At 43.5% G+C, this 25,363-nt stretch overlaps 1 protein-coding gene across 4 annotated transcripts in view; it reads left to right on the plus strand.

Annotated features, from left to right (window-relative positions):
* The window catches only part of LOC129821241 (rho GTPase-activating protein 26-like), a 110,638-nt gene that overhangs the window by 41,594 nt on the left and 43,681 nt on the right, over positions 1-25,363 (plus strand). For all 4 annotated transcript variants that reach the window (XM_055878679.1, XM_055878696.1, XM_055878705.1 and 1 more), the window contains exons 2-9: positions 12,770-12,865; positions 13,584-13,645; positions 13,817-13,888; positions 15,391-15,492; positions 16,080-16,190; positions 16,594-16,698; positions 23,767-23,896; positions 24,283-24,383. In XM_055878679.1, the coding sequence (XP_055734654.1) occupies positions 12,770-12,865; positions 13,584-13,645; positions 13,817-13,888; positions 15,391-15,492; positions 16,080-16,190; positions 16,594-16,698; positions 23,767-23,896; positions 24,283-24,383 (779 nt within the window). The remainder of the gene's footprint in view (positions 1-12,769; positions 12,866-13,583; positions 13,646-13,816; positions 13,889-15,390; positions 15,493-16,079; positions 16,191-16,593; positions 16,699-23,766; positions 23,897-24,282; positions 24,384-25,363) is intronic.

Genomic DNA, 25,363 nt, shown 5'->3' on the forward strand with positions numbered 1-25,363 from the left:
AATCCTTAAGGAGATGGGTGGGACTAAGGCTTAAGAGGGTGTGAACGATGCTGAATGGGTGTGGACAAAGAAGACCGTCTCCAGTAGACCAAAACATTCAAGGGACATTTTCTCAAAAGTGGGGTTATAAATGTATCGACTTTCAAAGCAAAATTACTTTCCCATTGTTCTTCAACTGCAGTGTATGATATACAGTGTGTGATATACAATTTTCTAGCTCTGAGTCTCTACTTCTATCCAATGTAAAACCATAATTTCAAATGTTGATACATATGACCGAATCGAGGTGGTGGGTCACATATGGTGCCGCTGCCGTTTTACGGGCTCCTAACCAATTGTGGCATTTTGTGTGTGTTTTCGCATTGTTTGTAACTTATTTTGTACACAATGTTGATGGTACAGTCTCTTATGACCAAAAAAGCTTCTGGATATCAGAACAGAGATTACTCACCTCAAACTGGACAAATACTCTTTCTTTAATGAGTCTAATGCGAAGGATATAATGTTTCTCCAGGACAAGGCCCAAATCCCTGTCATTCGCATGAAGAAAAGAAGGAAATACAGGGGGCGCAGTTCAGGATGCCTTGAGAGAATTCGTAGGCGAGGGGGTAACCCACCTCTACCATCCATTATATTGACCAATGTGCAATCACTGGAGAATAAACTGGATGAGCTCCGTTCGAGAATATCCTACCAACGGGACATTAAAAACTGTTATATCTTATGTTTCACCGAGTCGTGGCTGAACGATGACATGGATAATATACAGTTGGCGGGGTTTTCCGTGCATCGGCAGGACAGAACAGCTACGTCCGGTAAGACAAGGGGCGGGGGTGTGTATCTGTTTGTCAATAACAGCTGGTGCGCGATGTCCAATATTAAGGTAGTCTCGAGCTATTGCTCGTCTAAGGTAGAGTACCTCATGATAAGCTGTAGACCACACTATCTACTTATAGAGTTTTCATTTATATTTTTCGTAGCCATCTATTTACCACCACAAACCGACGCTGGCACTAGTACACACTCAACAAGCTGTATATAAGCAAACAAGAAAATGCTCATCCAGAAGCAACGCTTCATCCAATGGCATTGAGGAGTATATCACCTCAGTCACCGGCTTCATCAATAAGTGCATCAACGACATCGTCCCCACAGTGACCGTACATACATATCCCAACCAGAAGCCATGGATTATAGGCAACATCCACAACGAGCTAAAATAACTTTTATGCTCGCTTCGAAGCAAACAACACTGAAGCATGCATGAGAGGATCAGCTGTTCCAGATGACTGATGTGAGCAAGGCCTTTAAACAGGTCAACATTCACAAGGCTGCGGGGCCAGACGGATTACCAGGACATGTACCGAGAGCATGCGCAGATCAACTGGCAAGTGTCTAAACTGACATTTTCAACCTCTCCCTGACTGAGTCTGTAATGCCTACATGTTTCAAGCATACCACCATAGTCCCTGTGCCCAATTAAGTGAAGGTAACCTGCCTAAATGACTACCGCTCCGATGCACTCACGTCGGTAGCCATGAAGTGCTTTGAAAGGCTGGTCATGGCTTACATCAACACCATCATCCCGGAAACCCTAGACCCACTCCAATGTGTACGGCCCAGTACGCACTACCATCTGGACGATGCTAGAGCTGTGGTACATAGAGTGATCATAGTCTGTGTCATTAGAGTGGGAGGCTCTTGTGAACATTATGTCAGTGTCATACGATTCAACAACCACGCTCCGTTCAGAGTTAAGGGTTGGGTTTGGTACCAGTTGGGGAAGCCTGGCCAGGATGTGCTTGAGGGCAGGCTCAAAGGTTGCCATTCGACTGTCCAGTGACTTAATCGCCTTCTGCATCTCAGTGCAGTGATGGCAAGAGCTGCTATCCTGTGCAGCCACTTGAGCATGTTAAACTCCCAAGCAAAGAACGCAAAGTGTGTGCTCATGTGATGCTTGGAGTTGTTTTTTCACACTGTTGACATGGGTGTTCAGCACTGAATCAGTGTGCATGTAAGATAAGTGTGTTCCAAGAAAAAGGGAAAACATTTTGCCTCTGTATCGCTTCGGATGCTTCGAGAGAAATTTATACTTACCTTTGTCTCTGACCCGTTGTGCTTCGTCGTCGAGACTTCCGCCTAAATATATATCAAGGTCAGGGTTCGAAAGTCACTTCTATATGAAGCTATTTGACTGGCACAGTCAAGCGTGGACTGTCAGGTTTGGCATTGGTGGACTCTGTCACGCGAGGACAGGTAGCCTACAGCACCGCTGAGCTCTGTGATCACAGCAAAACTCCAAGTGAGGGAGTGGTAATGCTTGATCAACAGGCTGGTGTTTCAGTCAAGCTGGCACAAAGTGCTAACAACAGGTACAACAAGCTAACTAGCTACAGTAGCTATGTGTGGCTAATTTAGCTAGCTAGCTTCTGAGGTAATGGGATAGGCCCGAAGCTAACCAGCTAACTACAGTAGCTAACACACAAGGATAGAACTGCTCGTCAAAAAGCAATAAAAGATAGCTAGAATGGGAAGGCACAATAACGAGGGAGAGGGGGGGTAGATTAGATAAAAATCAACTTGTAATTCCATAAGAAAGTAATCTGCAGGGGATTAATAGCAATCTCGTGATATAAAACACATAAACGTGAGAGTGAAGAAAAGACAGTTTGTCACACCACACCGACTTTTATAGTGACAGGTCAAGTGGGTACAGTAAAGGGTGTATATATATATATATATATATATATATATATATATATATATATATATATATATATATTTCCTTTATTTAACTAGGCAAGTCAGTTAAGAACAAATTCTTATTTACAACGACAGCCTAGGAACAGTGGGTTAACTGCCTTGTTCAGGGGCAGAACAACAGATGTTTACCTTATCAGCTCTGGGATTTGATCTAGCAACCTTTTGGTTACTGGCCCGAAAGCTCTAACCACTAGGCTATTAAGCATCTCAATCACATTGCGTGAAGGGGAAAGAGTTCCCATAGGTCGTACAGCGGTTACACAGTTATACAGTAATTGTGCCAGCCCTACTTGGGACTGATGGCATGTTATGTTGTTCTCTTTTACACAGTTTGAACTCCGTCATCCTGGGGTCATATAAGGGGAAGTCAGTGCCGTTTCTAGGCATAAGCGACATAAGCGGCCGCTGCTAGGGTGCCCGCAAGATGGGGTGGGCCCCAACCAAATCTCACTTAGGGCTCCAAAAAAGCTAGAAACGGCCCTGGGGGAATTTCCTGTGCATCATGTCCGGGGTAATGAGAAGGTCACAAGCCCACAAAAAGAGAGCACAGGCCCAACATTGACTTCTCCCTATTCATGTAACCAGCCTCCTCAGAGAGAGAGAGAGAGAGAGATGGCTGTGACTGATAGAGCTGACAGAGCAGAACATAATGATGACCCCTGACCTCTTGCTTCCTGTTGACAGGGTCACCTGGCACATCCCGGAAGTGGAATACACTAATTTCCACTCCTCTTACCTCCCATTTGTCTCTGAGAACAGCTCTGAGACCTCTGTTTCCTCCCTGGGCCACGTCACAGAAACACATGTTGTCTGTATTCAGATCAGTTTATAATCATCATTCTGACAAACAGATACAAGCGAAAGGACTCAAACTCCAAGACTTGTATATACTTGTCGATACATTACATGTTTCCTTAAGTTGATGGGATGCTAAGGTCATTGCCATCTAGATTGAGGAGGAAGAACATAGTTGTCTGTTGTCTCACCCCTCCTTCCCTTTCTCCCTTGCTCTCTCTGGAGAGGAAACTGTGGAATTGGCCTGTGTTGTTTTTGGGTCAATTTCACAGCGCTGCAATTTCTGCTCAGTCAGTTTGAAGTCAGCAAGATATGATTAGAGGGACTGGGTGGCGATGCTCTTGTTTAGCTTGATTGGTGTTAGAATACTCATTATGTGTTATATTCCTTTGTTTGATGGAAGGTCTATGTATAGAAATGTGGGTTTAAATGAACAAACGTCAGAGAAATCTGTAATTGTCAGCTGGAAGTAACACGAGATGATTTTGTTGGTATTCTATCTGAGTGACAGCTAAGGGACACACTGTGAGGATCATTTTCAGGAAATTCTGTGTCTCAATTGATAACTATCTACGCCTTGATACACTACATGACCAAAAGTATGTGGACACCTGCTCGTTGAACAATCTTATTCCAAAATCATGAGCATTAATATGGAGTTGGTCCCCCCTTTGATGCTATAACAGCCTCCACACTTCTGGGAAGGCTTTCCACTAGATGTTGGAACATTTCTGTGGCGACTTGCTTCCATTCAGTCACAAGAGCATTAGTGAGGTCGGACACTGATGTTGTGCGATATGGTCTGGCTCGCAGTCAGCGTTCCAATTCATCCCAAAGGTGTTCGCTGTGGTTGAGGTCAGGGCTCTGTGCAGGCCAGTCAAGTTTTTCCACACCGATCTTGACAAAACATTTCTGTATGGACCTCACTTTGTACACGGGGGCATTGTCATGCTGAAACAGGAAAGGGTGGAACTTGGTAGTGAGTGTTATAGCCGAGGACAGTTGATTTTTAGGCGCGACGCGCTTCAGCACTCGGCACTCTGTGAGCTTGTGTGGCCTACCACTTCGTGGCTGAGCCGTTGTTGCTCCTAGACGTTTCCACTTCACAATAACAGCACTTACAGTTGACCGGGGCAGCTCTAGCAAGGCAGAATTTGACGAACTGACTTGTTGGAAAGGTGGCATCCTATGACAGTGCCACGTTGAAAGTCACTCAGTACGGGCCATTCTACTGCCAATGTTTGTCTATGGAGATTGCATGTCGGTGTGCTCGATTTTATACACCTGTCAGCAATGGGTGTGGCTGAAATAGCCAAATCCACTAATTAGTAGGGGTGTCCACATACTTTTGGACATGTAGTGTACTTTTCAATGTGTGCTGATGCTATTCCTCTTATTAGCCCTAAGACTGTGGTCTTATCTTTCTTTTTCACACAACTGTATTTGCCAAGCCCAAACAGAAGTGAATGTAGTCACATATCCAAGCGCTAACTGAAAGGACGGTAGTCACATATCCAAGCACTAACTGAAATGACTGCAGTCACATGTCCAAGCCCTAGCTGAAGTGACTGTAGTCACATATCTAAGCCCTAACTGAAATGACTGTGATGTAGCCACACTTCCTTCAACTTAGCACTGTTCTCATGGTTCCTTAGCTGTCTGGGTCAAGTCGGAAGTTGAGCCACATCCAATGCCGTGTTGCTGCTAGGGCTGTGGCGGTCATGAAATTTTGTCAGCTGGTTATTGTCATGCAAAAGTCTGCCGGTCTCACAGTAATTGACCGTTAATTAACATAAACACGTTTAGTATCTCCAGGCCTCCACCCATACAAAAAAGTATAATAAATCAATTGAATATACACCACCATAATAAATCCATTTATGTATTTTTGTCAGGTCTAAAGAAACATTATGGTATGAAGAAAATGTATTTCAGAAGAACAGAATATGAGTTGGCATACTGTATGTTATCTGGCTATGCTCCATGCCATAGGCCATAGGCTTGTTCGTTTAGCTGGCAAGGTATGCTTTTAACTCCCGTGCCATTATTTTATATTATATGATTTTATAGTAAGAAGAATATATTTGAACTTATCTGAGTAAAATAGAAAGGATATTTTTCCCCTTCCGGAGCTAGTGAGCGTATGAAGTGGCTATGTTGAGTATAAAAGTGATCATTTGAAACAGGTCCTATATGCTAGATTTAGAGATATTTGGAAACTTTAGTTGTGAATGACAAGAACCTTAGAATGTCTTAGAAAATCCAAACATATATGGGCTGCATGACTATCGGCTATTGATGATTTGAGAAAGTAGCAAAAAAAAAGCTTGTGCTCTGTTCCGCGCCTCATCAAGTGATCATATTTTCACGTTCCCGCTTGGCTTCTCAAAGATTTCAGACAAGGATATTTTCTGGTCGACCGCCACTGCCAGGCCGGCAGGCTGGGACTGGACAATGCCGTACATCTGTCCAGTGACGTATTTGGCGACTTCCGTTGTGAATGACACAAACCTTGGAATGTCTTAGAAATCAAAACGTATATATGGGCTACGTGATGCAACTATAGGCTATTGATGATCAGACTATTATAAATGTAATCTTCTCTTTACTAATATGTCAAATTAGTTTTTAATTTAGAATGGCTCATTATCAAATGGGCATGAACAGGGGCAGGGGGAAAAAATACATGTAATCTGTATAGGGAATGGAGGCCGTGTGCTTCCCCCCCGGTCCGTTTTTCAATGATGCCTGGTTGGTTACTTGGGTTTTATAGCAGAGCAGGTGCTTTATATGAGCAGCTGAGAAATACATATAAGAACCCTTGCTTCACTCCAAGCGTCAACCGCTTTTTTTCTGCGCGACAGGTGATATTCCGCCCAAACTCTGCATGCCATGGGCTCTCCAACCATGTTCCCGCAGGTACCCGGGTGCTTCATTTGGGAAATCTGTTCGAACATTGACAGTAACATGTTTTTGCAATGAAACACATTTCACAAAACTTTTGACGGCCCCTCTGCATGCTCGAGGAACGGAATAAAGGAGAGAGAGGAGGAGATGGTGAGATATTCTGTCGCTAAAAGGTCATGTGTCACCCAATTAATTATGAAAGAAATAAAACATTCTCTATTACTAGGCTAGTCAAAATTGCACTGCACAATCAATGAACCAACTGCATCACCTAGGGCTATTTGTTCTCTCCCAGCCTCGGGGATAGACATTTTGGAGCATAGCATACGGTAACCAGTCCATCCATTATGCATAATAATATAGTCCACACACAATGGCGATTACTCTAATTTGTTTAATTTTGGAGTAAAGGCTAGACCAATTATGTGCCAAAGACATCTTAAATCAGTTTTGTTGGATGTTCTTCCACCATTCGTAATATGTGGTAGGCTATGTATTGTATGAAGGCACAATCAGAATTTTCATTCCGTTTTTTCCCCCGGGCTCATAAGCCTATGCGTATGCTCTAATATACATATGAGTGTTTTGAATGAACCATCACCTGGGAAAGCTGTCAAATTCCTTCTGTTAGGCTTTGAAACGACATCCACGATGACCATGTTTTCCACTCAGTTTCAACCTGCCATTGAACTTCTTTCTTCAAATTGATCGTCACAGTGAGGTGAGTCTTAAAAGCATGATTCTGTTTTGATGAGAAGTGTTTGACGGGACTTTCCATTGCATTTGTGTTGATGTCAGAGTAGTTAGAGGGACAACACCAGGCCATCAGGGCTCGATAGTTATTAGCAAGTTGGCTACTACCAAAGCATGTCCAGAGTGCATCACAGGAGATTACCGTGACTCAACGGTCACGTGGAACTGACTCATGACTGCCGGTGTGGCGGTAATACGGTCACCGCGACAGCCCTAGTCGCTGCTGTAATATGCCTTTGTTTTCCGAAATGAATAGTGCTTCTATTCAGATCCGTGTGCAACAAAGCGCTGCATAGGACTCTGGGTACTTGTGGATATCCTGTTGATATGGTTACAGGGCCCGGGCTTTATACTGAGGGAGCCTCTGTACAGACACATGCGCGCGCACGGACACGCACATACTCACAGACAGCACTGTATTTGTTCCATTGGTATTTCCCCAGGAATCTTTAATGATACAGAGCTAGGACCGCAGCAGGGAGGATGTGTGTGTCTGTGGTACAGTTGAAGTCGTAAGTTTACATACAGTTAGGTTGGAGTCATTAAAACTAGTTTTTCAACCACTCCACACATTTCTTGTAAACAAACTATAGTTTTGGCAAGTCGGTTAGGACATCTACTTTGTGCACGACACAAGGAATGTTTCCAACAATTGTTTACAGACAGATTATTTCACTTATAATTCACTGTATCACAATTCCAGTGGGTCAGAAGTTTACATACACTAAGTTGACTGTGCCTTTAAACAGCTTGGAAAATTCCAGAAAATTGTCAAGGCTTTAGAAGCTCCTAATAGTATGCGAGTATAAACACCATGGGACCACGCAGCCATCATACCGCTCAGGAAGGAGACGCGTTCTCTCTCCTAGAGATGAACATACTTTGGTGCGAAAAGTGCAAATCAATCCCAGAACAACAGCAAAGGACCTTGTGAAGATGCTGGAGGAAACAGGTACAAAAGCATCTATATCCACAATAAAACGAGTCCTATATCGACATAACATGAAAGGATGCTCAGCAAGGAAGAGGAAGAAACCACTGTTCCATAACCGCCATAAAAAAGTAAGACTACAGTTTGCAACTGCACATGGGGACAAAGATCATACTTTTTGAAAAAATGTCTTCTGGTCTGATGAAACAAAAATAGAACTGTTTGGCAATAATGACCATCGTTATGTTTGGAGGAAAAAGGGGGATGCTTGCAAGCCGAAGAACACCATCCCAACCGTGAAGCACGGGGGTGGCAGCATCATGTTGTGGGGGTGCTTTGCTGCAGGAGGGACTGGGGCACTTCACAAAATAGATGGCATCATGAGGCAGGAAATGTATGTGGATATATTGAAGCAACATCTCAAGACATCAGTCAGGAATTTAAAGCTTGGTCGCAAATGGGTCTTCCAAATGGACAATGACCCCAAGCATACTTCCAAAGTTGTGGCAAAATGCCTTAAGGGCAACAAAGTCAAGGTATTGGAGTTGCCAATACCCAAGCCCTGACCTCAATCCCATAGACAATGTGTGGGCAGAACTGAAAAAGCGTGTGCGAGCAAGGAGGTCTACAAACCTGACTCAGTTACACCAGCTCTGTCAGGAGGAATGGGCCAAAATTCACCCAACTTGTGGAAGCTAGTGGAAGGCTACCCGAAGTGTTTGACCCAAGTTAAACTATTTAAAGGCAATGCTACCATACTTATTGAGTGTATGTAAACTTCTGACCTACTGGGAATGTGATGAAATAACTAAAAGCTGAAATAAATCATTCTCTCAACTATTATTCTGACATTTCACATTCTTAAAATAAAGTGGTGATCCTAACTGACCTAAAACAGGGAATTTTTACTTGGATTACATGTCAGGAATTGTGAAAAACTGAAATGTATTTGGCTAAGGTGTATGTAAACTTCCGGCTTCAACTGTTTGTCATGCATCTGCATCACAGGGGCCATGCTCATTGAGGGTGCACTGAGGGTGAGATTAGACCAACTGTGTGGTGAACTATAGATGGGGACATCATTAACAAACCATGGCCATATCTCAAACGTGCGCGCACACACACACACACACACACACACACACACACACACACACACACACACACACACACACACACACACACACACACACACACACACACACACACACACACACACACACACACACACACACACACACACACACTTGAGAGGGCATATCAGGGCCTGAACTACACAGCGCTGCTGGCACTACCAGACCCCTAACCACTCTCCTAACCACTCCAGCCTAAAACACACACAGCCTAATGAGCTGTGATAAGATTCATTAATGTTTCTCTCATACCCCCCACACACTGCTTCTCCCACTCCACCCTACTGTGGACTGACTTTCACTGACACGGTCAATGTGTACTGCTGCTATCGTTTGTCATATTTTAAGTTTCTTTGTTCTGGGTGCAGGCACTCTGGCGGATTCCCGCTCTCTCCCTCTCTCCCGGCCTGTGTCTGTCACTGTGGGAATGTGTTCCGGAGGCTAGAGAGCGGGACTGTGCGGCACCATTGTGTCGCGGGCCAGAGATCAGGAAGCACAGAATAGCGTAGGAGAAGAATGGGGGAAATGTTGATGCTGAAGTGGGGGAAGAGGGCTGGAGAGGCGGGTGTCAATAGGGTCATTTATTTTTAGCGAGTGTCCCTGGCCGCTATCCTTCCTCCTCTGACCTCTCAGGACATCCAGACGTCCAGTGGCAGAACAGCAGTGGCAGCAGTTAGCTTCATGCTAATGTTGCGCTTAGGTAAACAGGGCAATTGACATATACTGTACAGATAGATCCATAGTTTGCAATGAACAGAAATCCCAGACAGTGTTATCAATGGTCCTCTCTGTATGAGCCAGTTATCCAGGCAGTTATCCAGCTAGACACATGGGACTCATTTGTTGACGGTGTTTTCCTTTGCCTTGTGATTGAGTTAGAGCACCTCTCACAAGAGACCTCTTTCCAAAAAGCCAACTGGCTGCAGAGGTGATTCATATTATTTCATTTGTGTTGGAATGATTGCAAATGGCTAGAATGAACCGAATGCGCCAACAATGTGGTTTTGATTTCACAAAACATTGTAAATTCAGCATGCATCTCAGTTCTCTTGATGATGAGTGATTCTTCTGGTAAAATGTAGTGTGTATATGTATTGATGCCAATACACAGAATAATGCTAGTGTGACTGATGTATTGCTGTCCATTAGCCAGAACGTATTGGATGTTTATTTTGCTTAATCGGGTCATATGCCAATTTGGGTTGGGCCGATATATGATTAAATCGATATTGTGACATTTGACATTGACGCTGTATCGTGATGTGCAAGACTGTACTGTATTTGAACTTTACAAATCAAAACTGTGCAGTTTTATCAGTTTGGCTGTATCAATAAGTTGAAAATGAAGTCTAAATCAATGAACTAAGCCTTATTTTTTTTAGTCACACAAAGATTATTTAATGAGAATGTGACTATAATGTCGTAAATAAGCACAAATATTGCAGGAATTATTTAGTCAGTAAATGCGCAAAACAATTATATTGGATATCGCAATATTTGGAGTGGCATGTCGTAGAAGCTCAACCCTAGTGCCAATATGTCAGACAGGGCCCTACACACTTTGAAAAAAAAGGTGCTATCTATAACCTAAAAGGTTTCTTCGGCAGTCCCCATAGGACAACACTTTTTGGTTCCAGGTAGAACACTTTTGCGTTCCATGTAGAACCCTTTCCACAGATGGTTCTACATGAAACCCAAAAGGGTTTTACTTGGAACCAAAAAGTGTTGTCCTATGGGGACTGCCAAAGAAACCTTTTGCAACCCTTTTTTCTAAGAGTGTAGACACTCCCAGAAATGCATAAGTGCATGAAACAACCCATTAAGAGACTTATTGTCGTCAACGTTGACCAGACCTCTCCCAATGAATCAACTTCTCGAGGAAGTCCTGGAAGCATGTTTTATGGCAGCATACTTTCTGGAGCAGGCTGGGTTTTTAATGCTCGTATAAATTGTAACATCCAATCCATGTCTCAGGCCGCCACGTCCATGCCAATATCCAGTCTGGGTATGGGGCCTGGGGTAGGGGGTGCAGGAGCTGGGTTACCCTGGCCATGAAGCTCCGTGCTGGGACTCAGGCCAGGGCTTCTCCTGGTCACGACCTGGGTGAGGATGGTTTAAGAAGGTTAAGAAATCGGGTTTGTGCCATTCAGAGGGTGAATGGGCAAGACAAAATATTTACGTTCCTTTGAAAGGGGTATGGTAGTACAGTAGGTGCCAGCCGCACCGGTTTGAGTGTGTCAAGAACTGCAACGCTGCAGGATTTTTCACGCCAAACTTTTTCCCGTGTGTATCAAGAATGGTCCATCACCCAAAAGACATCCAGGCAACTTGACACAAAACTGTGGGAAGCATTGGAGTCAACATGGGTCAGCATTCCTGTGGAATGCTTTCGGCTCCTTGTAGAGTCCGCGCCCTAACACATGGAAGCTGTTCTGAGGGCAAAAGGGGGCGCAACTCAATATTAGGAAGGTGTTCCGAATGTCTTGTGCACTCAGTTTATGTTGTCATGCTGCCTACAGAGTGGCAATACAAGTCTGAAGTTGATGAAAAGCAGAGAAGAGAGAGAGACTGCAGGCTAGAGGCAGGATAGAGGCAGGATAGAGGCAGGATAGAGGCAGGATAGAGGCAGGATAGAGGTAGGATAGAGGCAGGATAGAGGCAGAGCGGGAGATAGAGGGATTCAGTGGAGGACGTGCTGGAGAAATGTGTGGAAAACCTCACGGAGGAGAGGTGGCATGACAGGCCTGCTGTCTGATATATCTACAGTGGAAAAGTCAGGCCTTTCCCAGTCCTAGCTCCAAGTCTTTCTCACATCTGTTACCCCGTACTGCTATTTGTGTGACAGGGTGTTTGGCTTACCTATCCTCTACAGCACAGTCTGTCACTCACCTAATCCTTCTTCAACAGTCTCCAACATTCCCCTTACCGAGAAACAACAATGCCGAAACTCGTAATACCTCATTTGAGCCATTTCAGAGGTGGAGTGAAACATGACAAGGACCTGGTGTTGGATCAGGTGGCCAGCCTGATGTCCATCAGCTTTAATACCAGCGACACGTTGTGACTCACTTTTTACGAGAGTGAACTCTGAACCAATTGGCGTTTTATAGTCAGCGCCGAGGTCTCACTCCTGAGGTGAGAGCTTACTTGAAATGCTGAGGCATCCAGTATTTATGAAAAAGTGCAAGGGCCTGTTTCATTTATTCGGACCGGCAAGAGATTGTAAATCTTTCCGTACATAGGGCCGCAGGAAGGGCTCACGCTATTTACACAAGCATGGCCAATTTCTGTCCCTCCCTCCCTCCCTCTCTCTCTCTCTGGCTGTGTGAGAGTGGTTGACACAAAACCCGTGCAAAGTAGAGCAAAATAGCTGGAGCTTTTGTCTCAGAGGAACCTTTAGCATCTCGTGCATTTAAAAAAAAAAAGATGCCCACATGCCTCCCTCTTTTTGCTAACGTGACGTTGCCCTCTCTCTGTCCCCGTTCAGATCTGTCCACAGCCAAGAGGAAGTTTGCAGAGTCTCTCAATGAGTTTAAGTTCCAGTGCATAGGAGACGCAGAGACGGACGACGAGATATGTATCGGTGAGCTAGTGACGCCCTCCATCACATTCTGCTGTAGCACACTCGACTGCCCTGCATGCTATTGCTGTGTAGTAATAGTTACCACCCTCACCTGTAACCGACTGCTGCACTACATTCATATCAACTGTAGTAGTGCTAATGCACTCAATTAGTCTGCACTCAGCTGTACACATTCTGGCCTGGCTGTCTTGTTCCACCTAATTGCACTTATAGTGCACCTAATTGGTACAGGAAGGCTGTTATAAACACAATTAGGCTCATTGGATGGAGTTGGATGAAATGTAATAACCTCGAATAAACTTGCCATTATGTTGAAAGTACATTCCCGGAATATTTTTTACAGTAGGAATGAAAGTTAGAAGCGACTTGAGGTCTACATTTTGGAGAGGACTATTCTGTCAAGTGGAAATGTTGGAACAGGATTGTGGAAACTCTGACCCGAAACAATGCAGTCATTCTTGGCTAGACCTAGAGCAGGGAAGGAACAGGCAATAGCTTGCTAGTTGAAAACACACTATGGTCTAAAGCAAGCATGTAAACTCGGATTTCAAATGAAAAGCCTCGTTACGCAAGCAAGGTCACTAATGTGGAATGGTAGATTTTGTATGGAGCCAAATGATGGCCACTGACTCATTATTTATTGTTATCTTCCCTCTGTATCCCCTCCCTGCCCCTGTCTGTCTGTCTGTCTGGCCTGTTTATCTCTATCCATCTACAGCAAAGTCTCTACAGGAGTTTGCTGGAGTTTTACAGAACCTGGAGGACGAGAGAACGCGGATGGTGAGTGTCAGATCTATGCTGGAGCATGGGCTCACTGCTTTGGAATTCGAGCGTTGCGTAACCAATAAGTGAAGGTCTGGCGGCAGGCCTCTCTGTGTTTATCCAGTATCCAGTATGTCAGTAGAGGGACTTCCTGTCAGCTGTCTTGTGACTTCCTGTACCCCTCCTCAGATTGAGAATGCCGATGATGTGCTGATCATGCCACTGGAGCGGTTCAGGAAGGAGCAGATCAGTGCTGCCAAGGTAAGGAGATATTATGACGTGACTCCCCCATGCTAGGGTGGGGGATCCTCCTCTAAATGTCCTGATAATCCCTACTACTGGGTCATTGTGTGATTTTACAATCCCTTGTGGAGTATAAAGTGAATTATAGTCTTTTTTTGGGTTATGTAGCCATCTCATAATCCCTATTAAACCTTGAAAGACAAGGGACTTTTGAACCTATCCGCTGCTACAGTACCAGATTTTTAAGAAATGCACTGATCACTCAAATATTAGCAGTTTCCCCCTCGGTCTGGCAGGTAACTGACTTTGTCCTGGTTGTTCCGATTCCAGAAGTTACGTTTGTGTAGGTCTAGAATGTATACACCACAAGGAATAGCCTCCCTTTATTAAATCCCCATTGATGACAGCCTTCAGAGCTCTCCCTATACTGTACCTCTGAGTCTAAACTGCTCTCCGCTCTGTCCGCCAGAGCTGACGGGCCTGTTGTGATAAGACACTGCCACCATCTGGTCAATTCAGGTATCACATGAAGGGCATCAGGATTTACTTGGTTGATTGTCAATGAAGACATGTTAGTGAACTTAATTACATATTGAAATAACGCTTTCTGATTTTACCTCTCACCATATCATTATTTTGAAGTCTAAGTTAGAAGAATGTGTAGGTTAATTAAATGTTTGAAGAATAATTTAGTGTTCAAAAAAGGGATACTTGAACTCAAAGAGCCCACACTGAAACGTGTGTTATGGGTTAATTTATTATTAAGGGTTAGAGCAAATTGAAGAGTCCTTTGTTAATTACATTAGGATGCTCTGTAATGACGTGTTGTGCAGCTGTTGGTAGTGGTCCTTCTGTTCTGAGGAGGGTTGGTTCTACGTCCTGTGGAAACTGGCTGGCGATGAAAGGCCGGGTCATGTGACCGGGTGGACAGGGATGATGATGACATCAGTCAGTAGTAGGTGTGGACACAGGCAGTGCACCCCAGGGCGAGGAGTGCTGTACTGTATGTTACTGACACACCCTGCTCTATCTATCCGTCTGTCTGCGAGAGAGCCTGGGAGAGACACCTTGGTCTGTCTGTCTGTCTGATTACTGTACGTGAGAGAGGCTGGGAGAGACATCCTGTTATGTCCGTCCGTCTGTCTAACGTGCGGGTTTAAAGTGCTCTATTGTTTTCCCACCAGCTGTGGGCTGTCTCTGTTGGCTTCATTAGCACTAGAGGAGATGTGATTTCAACCTGCATCTCACAATATGTTCCTCTAAATCTGTCAGTAAAGCTAAGCCCTGGACATACCAATAATACCCATGACTCGTTGGAAAGGATGGTCTGTCGGAAGGCGGCAGCGATGATGCCAAAACAGAGCTCTATGTGTTATCTATAGAGGCTTTCCCTGAGAAAGAGGTCTTCTGACCTCAATGGGACATCCTCTTCAGTAAAATGTCCATAGAAGTTGTACTATGTGGTGTCCAGGACCTGGAAACAAGGTGACTGGTGGTGACCTTTTGACTGTCTATCACAGGAAGCCAAGAAGAAATACGACAAAGAGACAGAGAAGTACTGCGCTGTCCTGGAAAAGCACCTAAGCCTATCGGCAAAGAAGAAAGAAGCACATCTTCATGAAGTAAGCATACATTGTTCTCCTTTCCCACAATCAACATGGGCTAGAGTTGGCTAGTCATTAAAATGTGCGTTTATGTTAAGATGCTTGTGTATGAGTGTGGGCAAGTGTGTGTGTGTGTGTGTGTGTGTGTGTGTGTGTGTGTGTGTGTGTGTGTGTGTGTGTGCGATGTAAGTCAGTTCAAACAGTCAGAATCACGTTTATTGTCCTACGAGAGGAAAATCTTGTCACAGCTCACACATGGATACTTAAAACAAATATGAGAACATAGAAGAAACAAGCAACAGCCAGGCAAGTATCCCCCCCCCCCCCCCCCGTCCATGGGAGAAATGACATGGAATTGTTCTCGATGGTGATAGCCCTCGGGATGAAACTCCTCCTCGAAACGCACAGTGCGCCTCAGAATTGTCCGGTGTCTCACACCTAATGGGAGGAGATCAAAGCAAAGTTGAAGTGGGTGGAGATAATGTGGTGGGCTTTGTGGTGTATAGCGCGACCATTCAGATGGGAGAGCAAACAGCATTACCTCACTATGTGTTTCACCTGAAAGTCATTTAAAACAGCATCCCATCATTTTGTGTGCGGTGCAGGCAGACAGTCAGGTGGACCACGTGCGGCAGCATTTCTACGAGGTGTCTCTGGAGTACGTGTTCAAGGTGCAGGAGGTCCAGGAGAGGAAGATGTTTGACTTCGTAGAGCCGGTGAGTGAGCACGTCAATCTCCCTCAGCATGCTGTCTATACTGTTTAGGGTTGCAAAATGCCCCTAACTTTCCTAAACTTCCAAGGTTTTCCAGAAATGCTGGTAGGAAGTCTCCCGATTTCCTGCTTATTCCCTCCTGATTCAGGTTAATCTTCCAACCAGGATTTTTGGGAAATCTGGGAATTTTGGGAAGTTTACTGGAGTTTTGCAACCCTAATACTGTTACTGTACTCTATACACCTTACATGCTTAGTCATCTCTCCTTGATCCACACTATCTACAGAATAAATGTAGCTGGCAACAAGTACCTTTCAAATCAAATTACAGTAGATTAGGTTGATGGAATTGAATTACGTTTCTAAACCATGCTTCCTTTCCGTTTCGTCCTTTGTGTCAATTCTAGTTGCTGGCATTTCTTCAAGGGCTGTTTACTTACTATCACCATGGGTACGAGTTGGCCAAAGACTTCAACCACTTCAAGACAGACCTCACTATCAGCATTCAGAATGTAAGATACATATCAATGCCATACATTACAGCCATTGGGTGCTGGTTAGATTTAAAATTTTGCCACACCAAAGAAATTTCAAGGCTGGGCTGGGCATTGTATTTGACTATATACCCGTATGGACCAGTTTGTGTTTTTACTTCAATAACGGTACTTCAATGTTTGGTTTGTTAAATGTGATACGCAACTCAGCACGTGTAATGTCAGTTTTCATAGTTTACTCCGTTTGCTAGTTGAGTTGTCTTTCTCCCTCCTCCTGCTGCATGCCTCTTCCTACACCAAGCTCTGCCCCCTGTCACTCAAGGAGAGAGCAGTTGTTCGACCACAAAGTCGCGAACACTTTCTTGTCCCCGTCTGCATAGGCAGATAGATGCAACAAGATGTTGGTGAAAACAATGCTGTTTTCCACGAGCGTTCTACAATTCCACTGTTAGTTTGTGTATCTTACTGTTTGCAAACTACTGTCTGCTAGTTCGTCTTTTCTTAGCAAGTTGTGGCTAAAATACATCTGGTTAGCCGCTAATGTGAAGGTGTATAAGATGTATAAGGTGAATGCACCAATTTGTAAGTCGCTCTGGATAAGAGCGTCTGCTAAATGACTTAAATGTAAATGTAAATGTAATGCTAAACACTAGTTAGCTAGCTTGCTAAATGTACTAAGAGTCAGAGCAAATGTAGATAGCTAATGAATACAGCCTGGTACTAATGCAGGTCTAGGCCTAGATACGTATGTTGTTTGTGCAATTGTATCTTAAATCAGATAGGAATAGGTGAAACATGAATATGTTAGCTATGTTTTATTTGTATTTATTATGGACCCCCATTAATTGCTGCCAAGGAGCAGCTACTCTTCTTGGGGTCCAGACACATGAAGGCACATCACAAAATAAATCAACAAAAACAAAATAAAACAGTACATCACATATCACCACACCACTACATATCCACAACACAAAATGTACAATACCATACAACAATGTTAAAATGTGTTTCTGTGCCAGTGTGTCTCTTCACAGTCCAGTTTACATACACTTAGGTTGGAGTCGTTAGAACTAGTTTTTCAACCACTCCACAAATTTCTTGTTAACAAACTATAGTTTTGGCAAGTCGGTTAGGACATCTACTTTGTGCATGACAAGTCATTTTTCCAACAATTGTTTACAGACAGATTATTTCACTTATAATTCATTGTATCACAATTCCAGTGGGTCAGAAGTTTACATACACTAAGTTGACTGTACCTATTTCAAGGCCTACATTCAAACTCAGTGCCTCTTTGCTTAACATCAAAGGAAAATCAAAAGAAATCAGCCAAGACCTCAGAAAAAAATTGTAGACCTTCACAAGTCTGATTCATCCTTGGGGAGGAATTTCCAAACGCCTGAAGGTACCACATTCATCTGTACAAACAATAGTATGCATGTATAAACACCATGTGACCACGCAGCCGTCATACCGCTCAGGAAGGACACCCGATCTGTCTCCTAGAGATGAACGGTACTTTGGTGCGAAAATTGCAAATCAATCCCAGAACAACAGCAAAGGACCTTGTGAAGATGCTTTGCTGCAGGAGGGAATGGTGCACTTCACAAAATAGATGGCATCATGAGGGAGGAAAAGTATGTAGATATAGGACCTCTATACCAGGCGGTGTCAGAGGAAGGCCCTAAAAAAGACTCCAGCCACCCTAGTCATAGACTGTTCTCTCTGCTACTGCACAGCAAGCGGTTCCGGAACACCAAGTCTAGGTTCATAAGGCTTCTTAACAGCTTTTTCAGTTCTGCCCACAAATTTTCTATGGTATTGAGGTCAGGGCTTTGTGATGGCCACTCCAATACCTTGACTTTGTTGTCCTTAAGGCATTTTGCCACTACTTTGGAAGTATGCTTGGGGTCATTGTCCATTTGGAAGACCCATTTGCGACCAAGCTTCAACTTCCTGACTGATGTCTTGAGATGTTGCTTCAATATATCCACATACTTTTCCTGCCTCATGATGCCATCTATTTTGTGAAGTGCACCAGTCCCTCCTGCAGCAAAGCACCCCCACAACATGATGCTGCCACCTCCGTGTATCACGGTTGGGATGGTGTTCTTCAGCTTGCAAGCCTCAGGTTATGTCGATATAGGACTTTTTTTACTGTGGATATAGATACTTTTGTACCTGTTTCCTCCAGTATCTTCACAAGGTCCTTTGCTGCTGTTCTGGGATTGATTTGCACTTTTTGCACCAAAGTACATTTATCACTAGGAGACAGAACGCGTGTCCTTCCTGAGCAGTATGACGGCTGCGTGGTCACATGGTGTTTATACTTGCGTACTATTGTTTGTACAGATGAATGTGGAACCTTCAGGCATTTGGAAATTGCTCCCAAGGATGAACCTGACTTGTGGAGGTTTATCATTTTTTCAGAGGTTTTGGCTGATTTCTTTTGATTTTCTCATGATGTCAAGCAAAGAGGCACTAAGTTTGAGGTAGGCCTTGAAATACATCCACAGGTACACCTCCAATTGATTCAAATGATGTCAATTAGCCTATCAGAAGCTTCTAAAGCCCTGACATCATTTTCTGGAATTTTCCAAGCTGTTTAAAGGCACAGTCAACTTAGTGTATGTAAACTTCTGACCCACTGGAATTGTGATACAGTGAATTATAAGTGAAATAATCTGTCTGTAAACAATTGCTGGAAAAATGACTTGTGTCGTGCACAAAGTAGATGTCCTAACCGACTTGCCAAAACTATAGTTTGTTTACATGAAATTTGTGGAGTGGTTGAAAAACAAGTTAGAATGACTCCAACCTAACTGTATGTAAACTTCTGACTTCAACTGTATATACTAAATAAAAATAAAACCCCTGGAAAGGGGGGTCTAAGCTGGTAATCCTGAGGTACCATAGTTACAATCTGATGCCGCGTTCAAAACAACTGGAAACTCGGAAATGTCCAACTTCTGACTTAAGTGCGTTCAAGACAACTGGGAACTCGGAAAAAAACAAGCTCTGACTGGGACAAATCGTTTTGAACGGTTATCCAACTCAGAACTCCAACTCGGGAACTCGGATCCCTGACTTTCCAACCTGAAGATCACAGACATCGTGATTTGACCTCGTATTTTTCAGAGTTCCCAGTTGTCTTGAAAGCACCTTCAGTCAGTCAAGTGAACTATCCCTTCACCTAATTTTTTATAACATCTTTGGTCTGACAGACCAGAATGCATTATATGATGTAAACAAACATGGCGCCACACATAGCTGGCAAATTGCTTAGCATTAGCTCATCATGATCAGTGCAGTCTTCAAAAATGTATTTTACACACATCGTGTTTCCATTACAATATATGCAAGAGTTGGAACGTAATGATTTGTCACCAGTACATGAAAACGTGAAAAAAACTGTAAATACATTATGCTCCATACATATATACGGTATGCTACAGTAGAAACAACAACACGGTATACAGAAAATAAGGCATTTACTTTGATAGGAACGGACACATGATCAAAGTTATTATTTTTAAGAAAAATAACAATGAAGGCAATGCAGGCGCAGACAGAAAATGTGTTCTGACTAGAGATGCACATTGTCTTCATACTTGATCTGGGGAAACACTCGGGAAGTACTTGGGCTTGGCCAGCTCAATAAAACCTCAACCATAAATTGTCTGCAACAGTGAAATGGGCTACTTCTTATGTGAAATAATGAGGAGGCGGAACACACATCAATTCAAACTGTTGTTCGAAAATAATTTTAAATTGACAAGTTTGAACAAAGCTTATAGATAATTAGCAGGCAGCGAGCCCTGGTTTGAGGGCGGCGCGGGTTAACTGTCCTGGTGCGTAACACATTTTGGAACAGTGAGTGCGTTCTGATAGCACACACATAAAACAGCTGACTGTAGGGTGACCGTTAGAGACATTTGGAATTCACATGTGAAAAGGTTATGTTGCAGTGATTTCACTTGCTGTGGTAGCTGACGTGTATAATGTCAAGTCATGGCGTACATACAGATAATTCGGAAAGTATTCAGAACCATTTACTTTTTTTCACATTTTGTTACGTTATAGCCTTATTCCAAAAACAATCGTCATCAATCTACACACAATACCCCATAATGACAAAGAGAAAATCATTTTCATTTTTTTATTTTAGCACATTTCTTAAAAATAAAAAACACATACCTTATTTATATAAGTATTCAGACCCTTTGCTATGAGAATCAAAATTGAGCTCAGGTACATCCTGTTTCCATTGATCACCCTTGAGATGTTTCTACAACTTGATTGGAGTCCACTTGTCGTTAATTGAATTGATTAGACATGATTTGGAAAGGCACACACCTGTCTATATAAGGTCCCACAGTTGACAGTGCATGTCAGAGCAAAAACCAAGCCATGGGGTTGAAGGAATTGTCGGTAGAGCTCCGAGACAGGATTGTGTCGAAGCACAGATCTGGGGAAAGGTTACCAAAATATGTCTGCAGCATTGAAGGTCCCCAAGAACACAAATCAAATCAAATGTTATGTCACATGCGCTGAATACAACAGGTGTAGACCTTACCGTGAAACGCCTACTTACAAGCCCTTAACCAACAATGCAGTTCAAGAAATAGAGTTAAAAAAGTATTTGGTAAAAAATCTAATCAATCAAAAAGTAACATAATACATTTTCATAACAATAACAAAGCTATATACAGCGGGTACCGGTACCGAGTCAATGTGCGGGGGATACAGGTTAATCGAGGTAATTTGTAGAGTGACTATGCATAGATAATAAACAGCGAGTAGCAGCAGTGTATAAACAAAGACGGGGGTTCAATGTAAATAGCCCGGGTGGCCTCCATCATTCTTAAATGGAAGAAGTTTGGAACCACCAAGACCCTTCCTAGAGCTGGCCGCCCGGCCAAGCTGAGCAATCGGGGGAGAAGGGACTTGGCCAAGAACCCGATGGTCACCCTGACAGAGCTCCAGAGTTCCTCGGTGGAGATGGGAGAACCTTCCAGAAGGACAACCATCTCTGCAGCACTCCACCAATCAGGCCTTTATGGTAGATTGGCCAGGCAGAAGCCACTCCTCAGTAGAAGGCATATGACAGCCTGCTTGGAGTTTGCCAAAAGGCACCTAAAGGACACTCAGACCAGGAGAAACAAGATTCTCTGCTCTGATGAAACCAAGATTCAACTCTTTGGCCTGAATGCCAAGCATCACATCTGGAGGAAACCTGCCACCATCCCTACTGTGAAGCATGGTGGTGGCAGCATCATGCTGTGGGGATGTTTTTCAGCGGCAGGGACTGGGAGACTAGTCAGGATCGAGGGAAAGATGAATGGAGCAAAGTACACAAACTCCCCAAATACAGGTGAGCCAAGCTTGTAGCATCATACTCAAGAAGACTCTAGGCTGTAATCGCTTCCAAAGGTGCTTCAACAAAGTACAGAGTAAAGGGTCTGAATACTTATGTAAATGTGATATATCAGTCTTTTTAATACACATTTGCAAACATTTCTAAAAACCTTTCTTTGCTTCATCACTATGGGGTATATATTTAATCAATTTTAGAATAAGGCTGTTATGCAACAAAATGTGGAAAAAGTCAAGGAGGCTGAATAACTTCCGAATGCACTGTAGGTACACAGGCTTTACTCAGTGCCAGTGGCAGGTCAAAAGTAAATATTTTAAACACTAAGGGGCCAAGACAACTTCCCTGGGGAATGCCCGACTCTACCTGGATTTTGTTGGAGAGGCTTCCATTGAAGAGCACCCTCTGTGTTATATTAGACAGGTAACTCTCAATCCACAATATAGCCAGGGATGTGAAGCCATAACACATACGTTTTTCCAGCAGCAAATTATGATCGGTCTAACAAAACAGCTTCTTATTATCAATTTCTTTCAGCTAATTTATTTTCAGTCATTTGTTTACTATGAAATATAATTGTCTGGCCAAACACATTTTTTCCCAAAAGTTGGGGAAAAAAGTTGATTGGGCGGCTGTTTGAGCCAGGAAAGGGTGCTTTGCTTTCTTAGGTAGCGGAATGACTTTTTCTCCCTCCAGGCCTGAGAGCACACACTTTCCTGTAGATTTAGATTGGAGAGATATAGTCTGTTGTCATCCGCAGTAATTTTCCATCCAAGTTGTCAGACCCAGGTGGCTTGTCGTTGTTGATAGACAACAATAATTATTTCACATCTTTAACACTCACTTTACAATGCTTGTCTTTCATAATTTGGTCAGTTATGAATGGATAAGTACGTTCAGAGTTTGTTGTTGTCATGACATGCCTAAGTTTGCTAATCTCTCACTAATTAGGGTCCCCTGGAAACATTGGCCAACATTTTGGTTCCTACCCCTGTCAATAATTCCTCCCTGGCTTATTCATTCATTGTCATGTCAACCAACAATGCATTCAATGTGCTGCCCACTTTATTTGAACTATAGAGTTAGAATAATCATTTTATTTCCATGATTCCAACAGTTCATCTTTTAACTAGGCCTAGATGTTTTGCACATATCATGCATCTCTCCGTGGCACAGTGTGGAAATGATTACAAAAGTACAGGAAATGCAGAAATTGTAGAAAATGCAAAAAATGTATTTCGTTTGAACAGTATAAAACAATCAAAATTGAGAAATCCCAATTACAATCAATTATAATTTATATGTTACTCAAGGTCACAGGTGTCAAACTCATTCCACGGGGGGCCGAGTGTCTGCGGGTTTTCGCTCCTCCCTTGTACTTGATTGATGAATTAACATCACTAATTAGTTAGGAACTCCCCACACCTGGTTGTCTAGGGCTTTATTGAAAGGAAAAAACAAAAACCTGCAGACACTAGGCCCTCCGTGGAATGAGTTTGACACCCCTGCTCTAGGTCATGACCTACTCATAAAGCCTATTTAGAACTTCTATTATTAAAAAACATAAAATACCATAATAAATGTGAAAAATATTGTGATTTAAGGTTTTGGCCTAGCCCTAACTCACTGACTGCAGACAATGGTGAATTTCACAGAATGCAGGGTGTTAGGATGTTTCCATCATTGTCTGTCTCCTTTGGTGCCCCGTTCAGACGCGGAACCGTTTTGAAAGCACACGGTCTGAGGTGGAGTGTCTGATGAGGAAGATGAAGGAGAACCCCCATGAGCACAAGAGTATCAGCCATGACACCATGGAGGGATACCTGTTTGTACAGGAGAAACGTGAGTGTCCCATCCTGCTTTCTCTCTCTCTCTCTCTCTCGCTCTCTCTCTCGCTCTCGCTCTCACTCTCTCTCTCTGTCATGCTGCAATGGGATACAATTTCACTACTCAGTGATTTATTTTTACCACTTAGAAAAGCATGGTGGCGGTAACATCACGACGACCGCTTTAGTCACACCAGTGTTGTTTAGACACCAGTGTTGTTTGAAATAGATTTCAATTTCCCCATAGGAACAACTAGAGTAATTCTATTCAGGATGAGAGTATCACGCTCTTAGAAGTGACGGGGGACCCAGCGTGTGCAATAACCATGGTAACACACAAAATGTGTTCAATACTGCCCCCTCTCTGTTTCTCAATCTGCTCCTCGCTCTTCCCTCTCTCAGGCTCTTTCGTGTCAACCTGGGTCAAGCACTACTGCACCTACCATCGAGAGCCCAAACGAGTCACCATGGTCCTGTTCGACCAGAAGTCCGGTGGCAAAGTGGTGAGTTGACTCGGAGAGGAAGAGGTAAAGCCAGAGGCATAACTGGGCCCAAAATCTGTCTTTTCCAGCAGCAAGGAGTTTTTGTATGGAGGTCAATGAGAGAGTGTCGAATTTGGTTAACAAAAAATGTAACGGCTTGATTTGCTACGTATAGCTTTATTTTATCAAAATAGAAGCTTCACAATGCTTAGTTTGTTAGGAGTGTACTGATATAAGTAGGACACGTGACAACATTGAGATAAAACACTTGTTGTTCACACTCGTATCTGCCCACTCATTGTCTAGAATGGTCCCACCTGACTTTGCCTCCTCCTGACTAAATGTATCCGCTGTTATTTATTATAACCGACAATAACTTTTGAACATCAGATCGGCAATTAGTTACCTCAATCCCAGCCTCAACTTCGACTCATCTGCCCCGGGCTCTTTCTGTAATTCCAATTCCGGCGTTACAGAGGCAAGACAGGGGGAGTCCTGGCGAGATTGAGGTGAAGGGAAATCCGGACACCTCTTCCCTCCATTCTATTGGCCACTTAATAATAAGATGGATGACCTCCGATCGCGGATTTGCTACCAACGGGACTCTTGTCACTTCAATATTCTCTGCTTTTCTGAAACATGGCTTTCGAGCAAGATACCCACCCATGGCTATCCAACTTGATGGATTCTTCATTCACCAAGCGGAGAGGACATTGGAGTCAGGGAAATTGAGAGGGGGAGGGATTTGCCTCTTCATCAACAACAAATGGTGTGCTGACTGTAGCGCAGTGAAAGTCTCAACCTATTGTTCACTCGTCTTGGAATACCCGATGGTCAAATGCCGACCCTTCTACCTCCCGAGGGAGTTTTCAGCTGTTATCCTGACTGTTGTATACATTCCACCTCAGGACAAGAAAAATAACAAGCTAGCACTAACAAAATTCTCAGAGCAGGCTCAGAACAGCTGGCAGGCATATTCACAGTCATTTTCAACCTCTCCT

The sequence above is a fragment of the Salvelinus fontinalis genome, chromosome 2 (genome assembly GCF_029448725.1).
Source record: "Salvelinus fontinalis isolate EN_2023a chromosome 2, ASM2944872v1, whole genome shotgun sequence".
NCBI lineage: Eukaryota > Metazoa > Chordata > Actinopteri > Salmoniformes > Salmonidae > Salvelinus > Salvelinus fontinalis.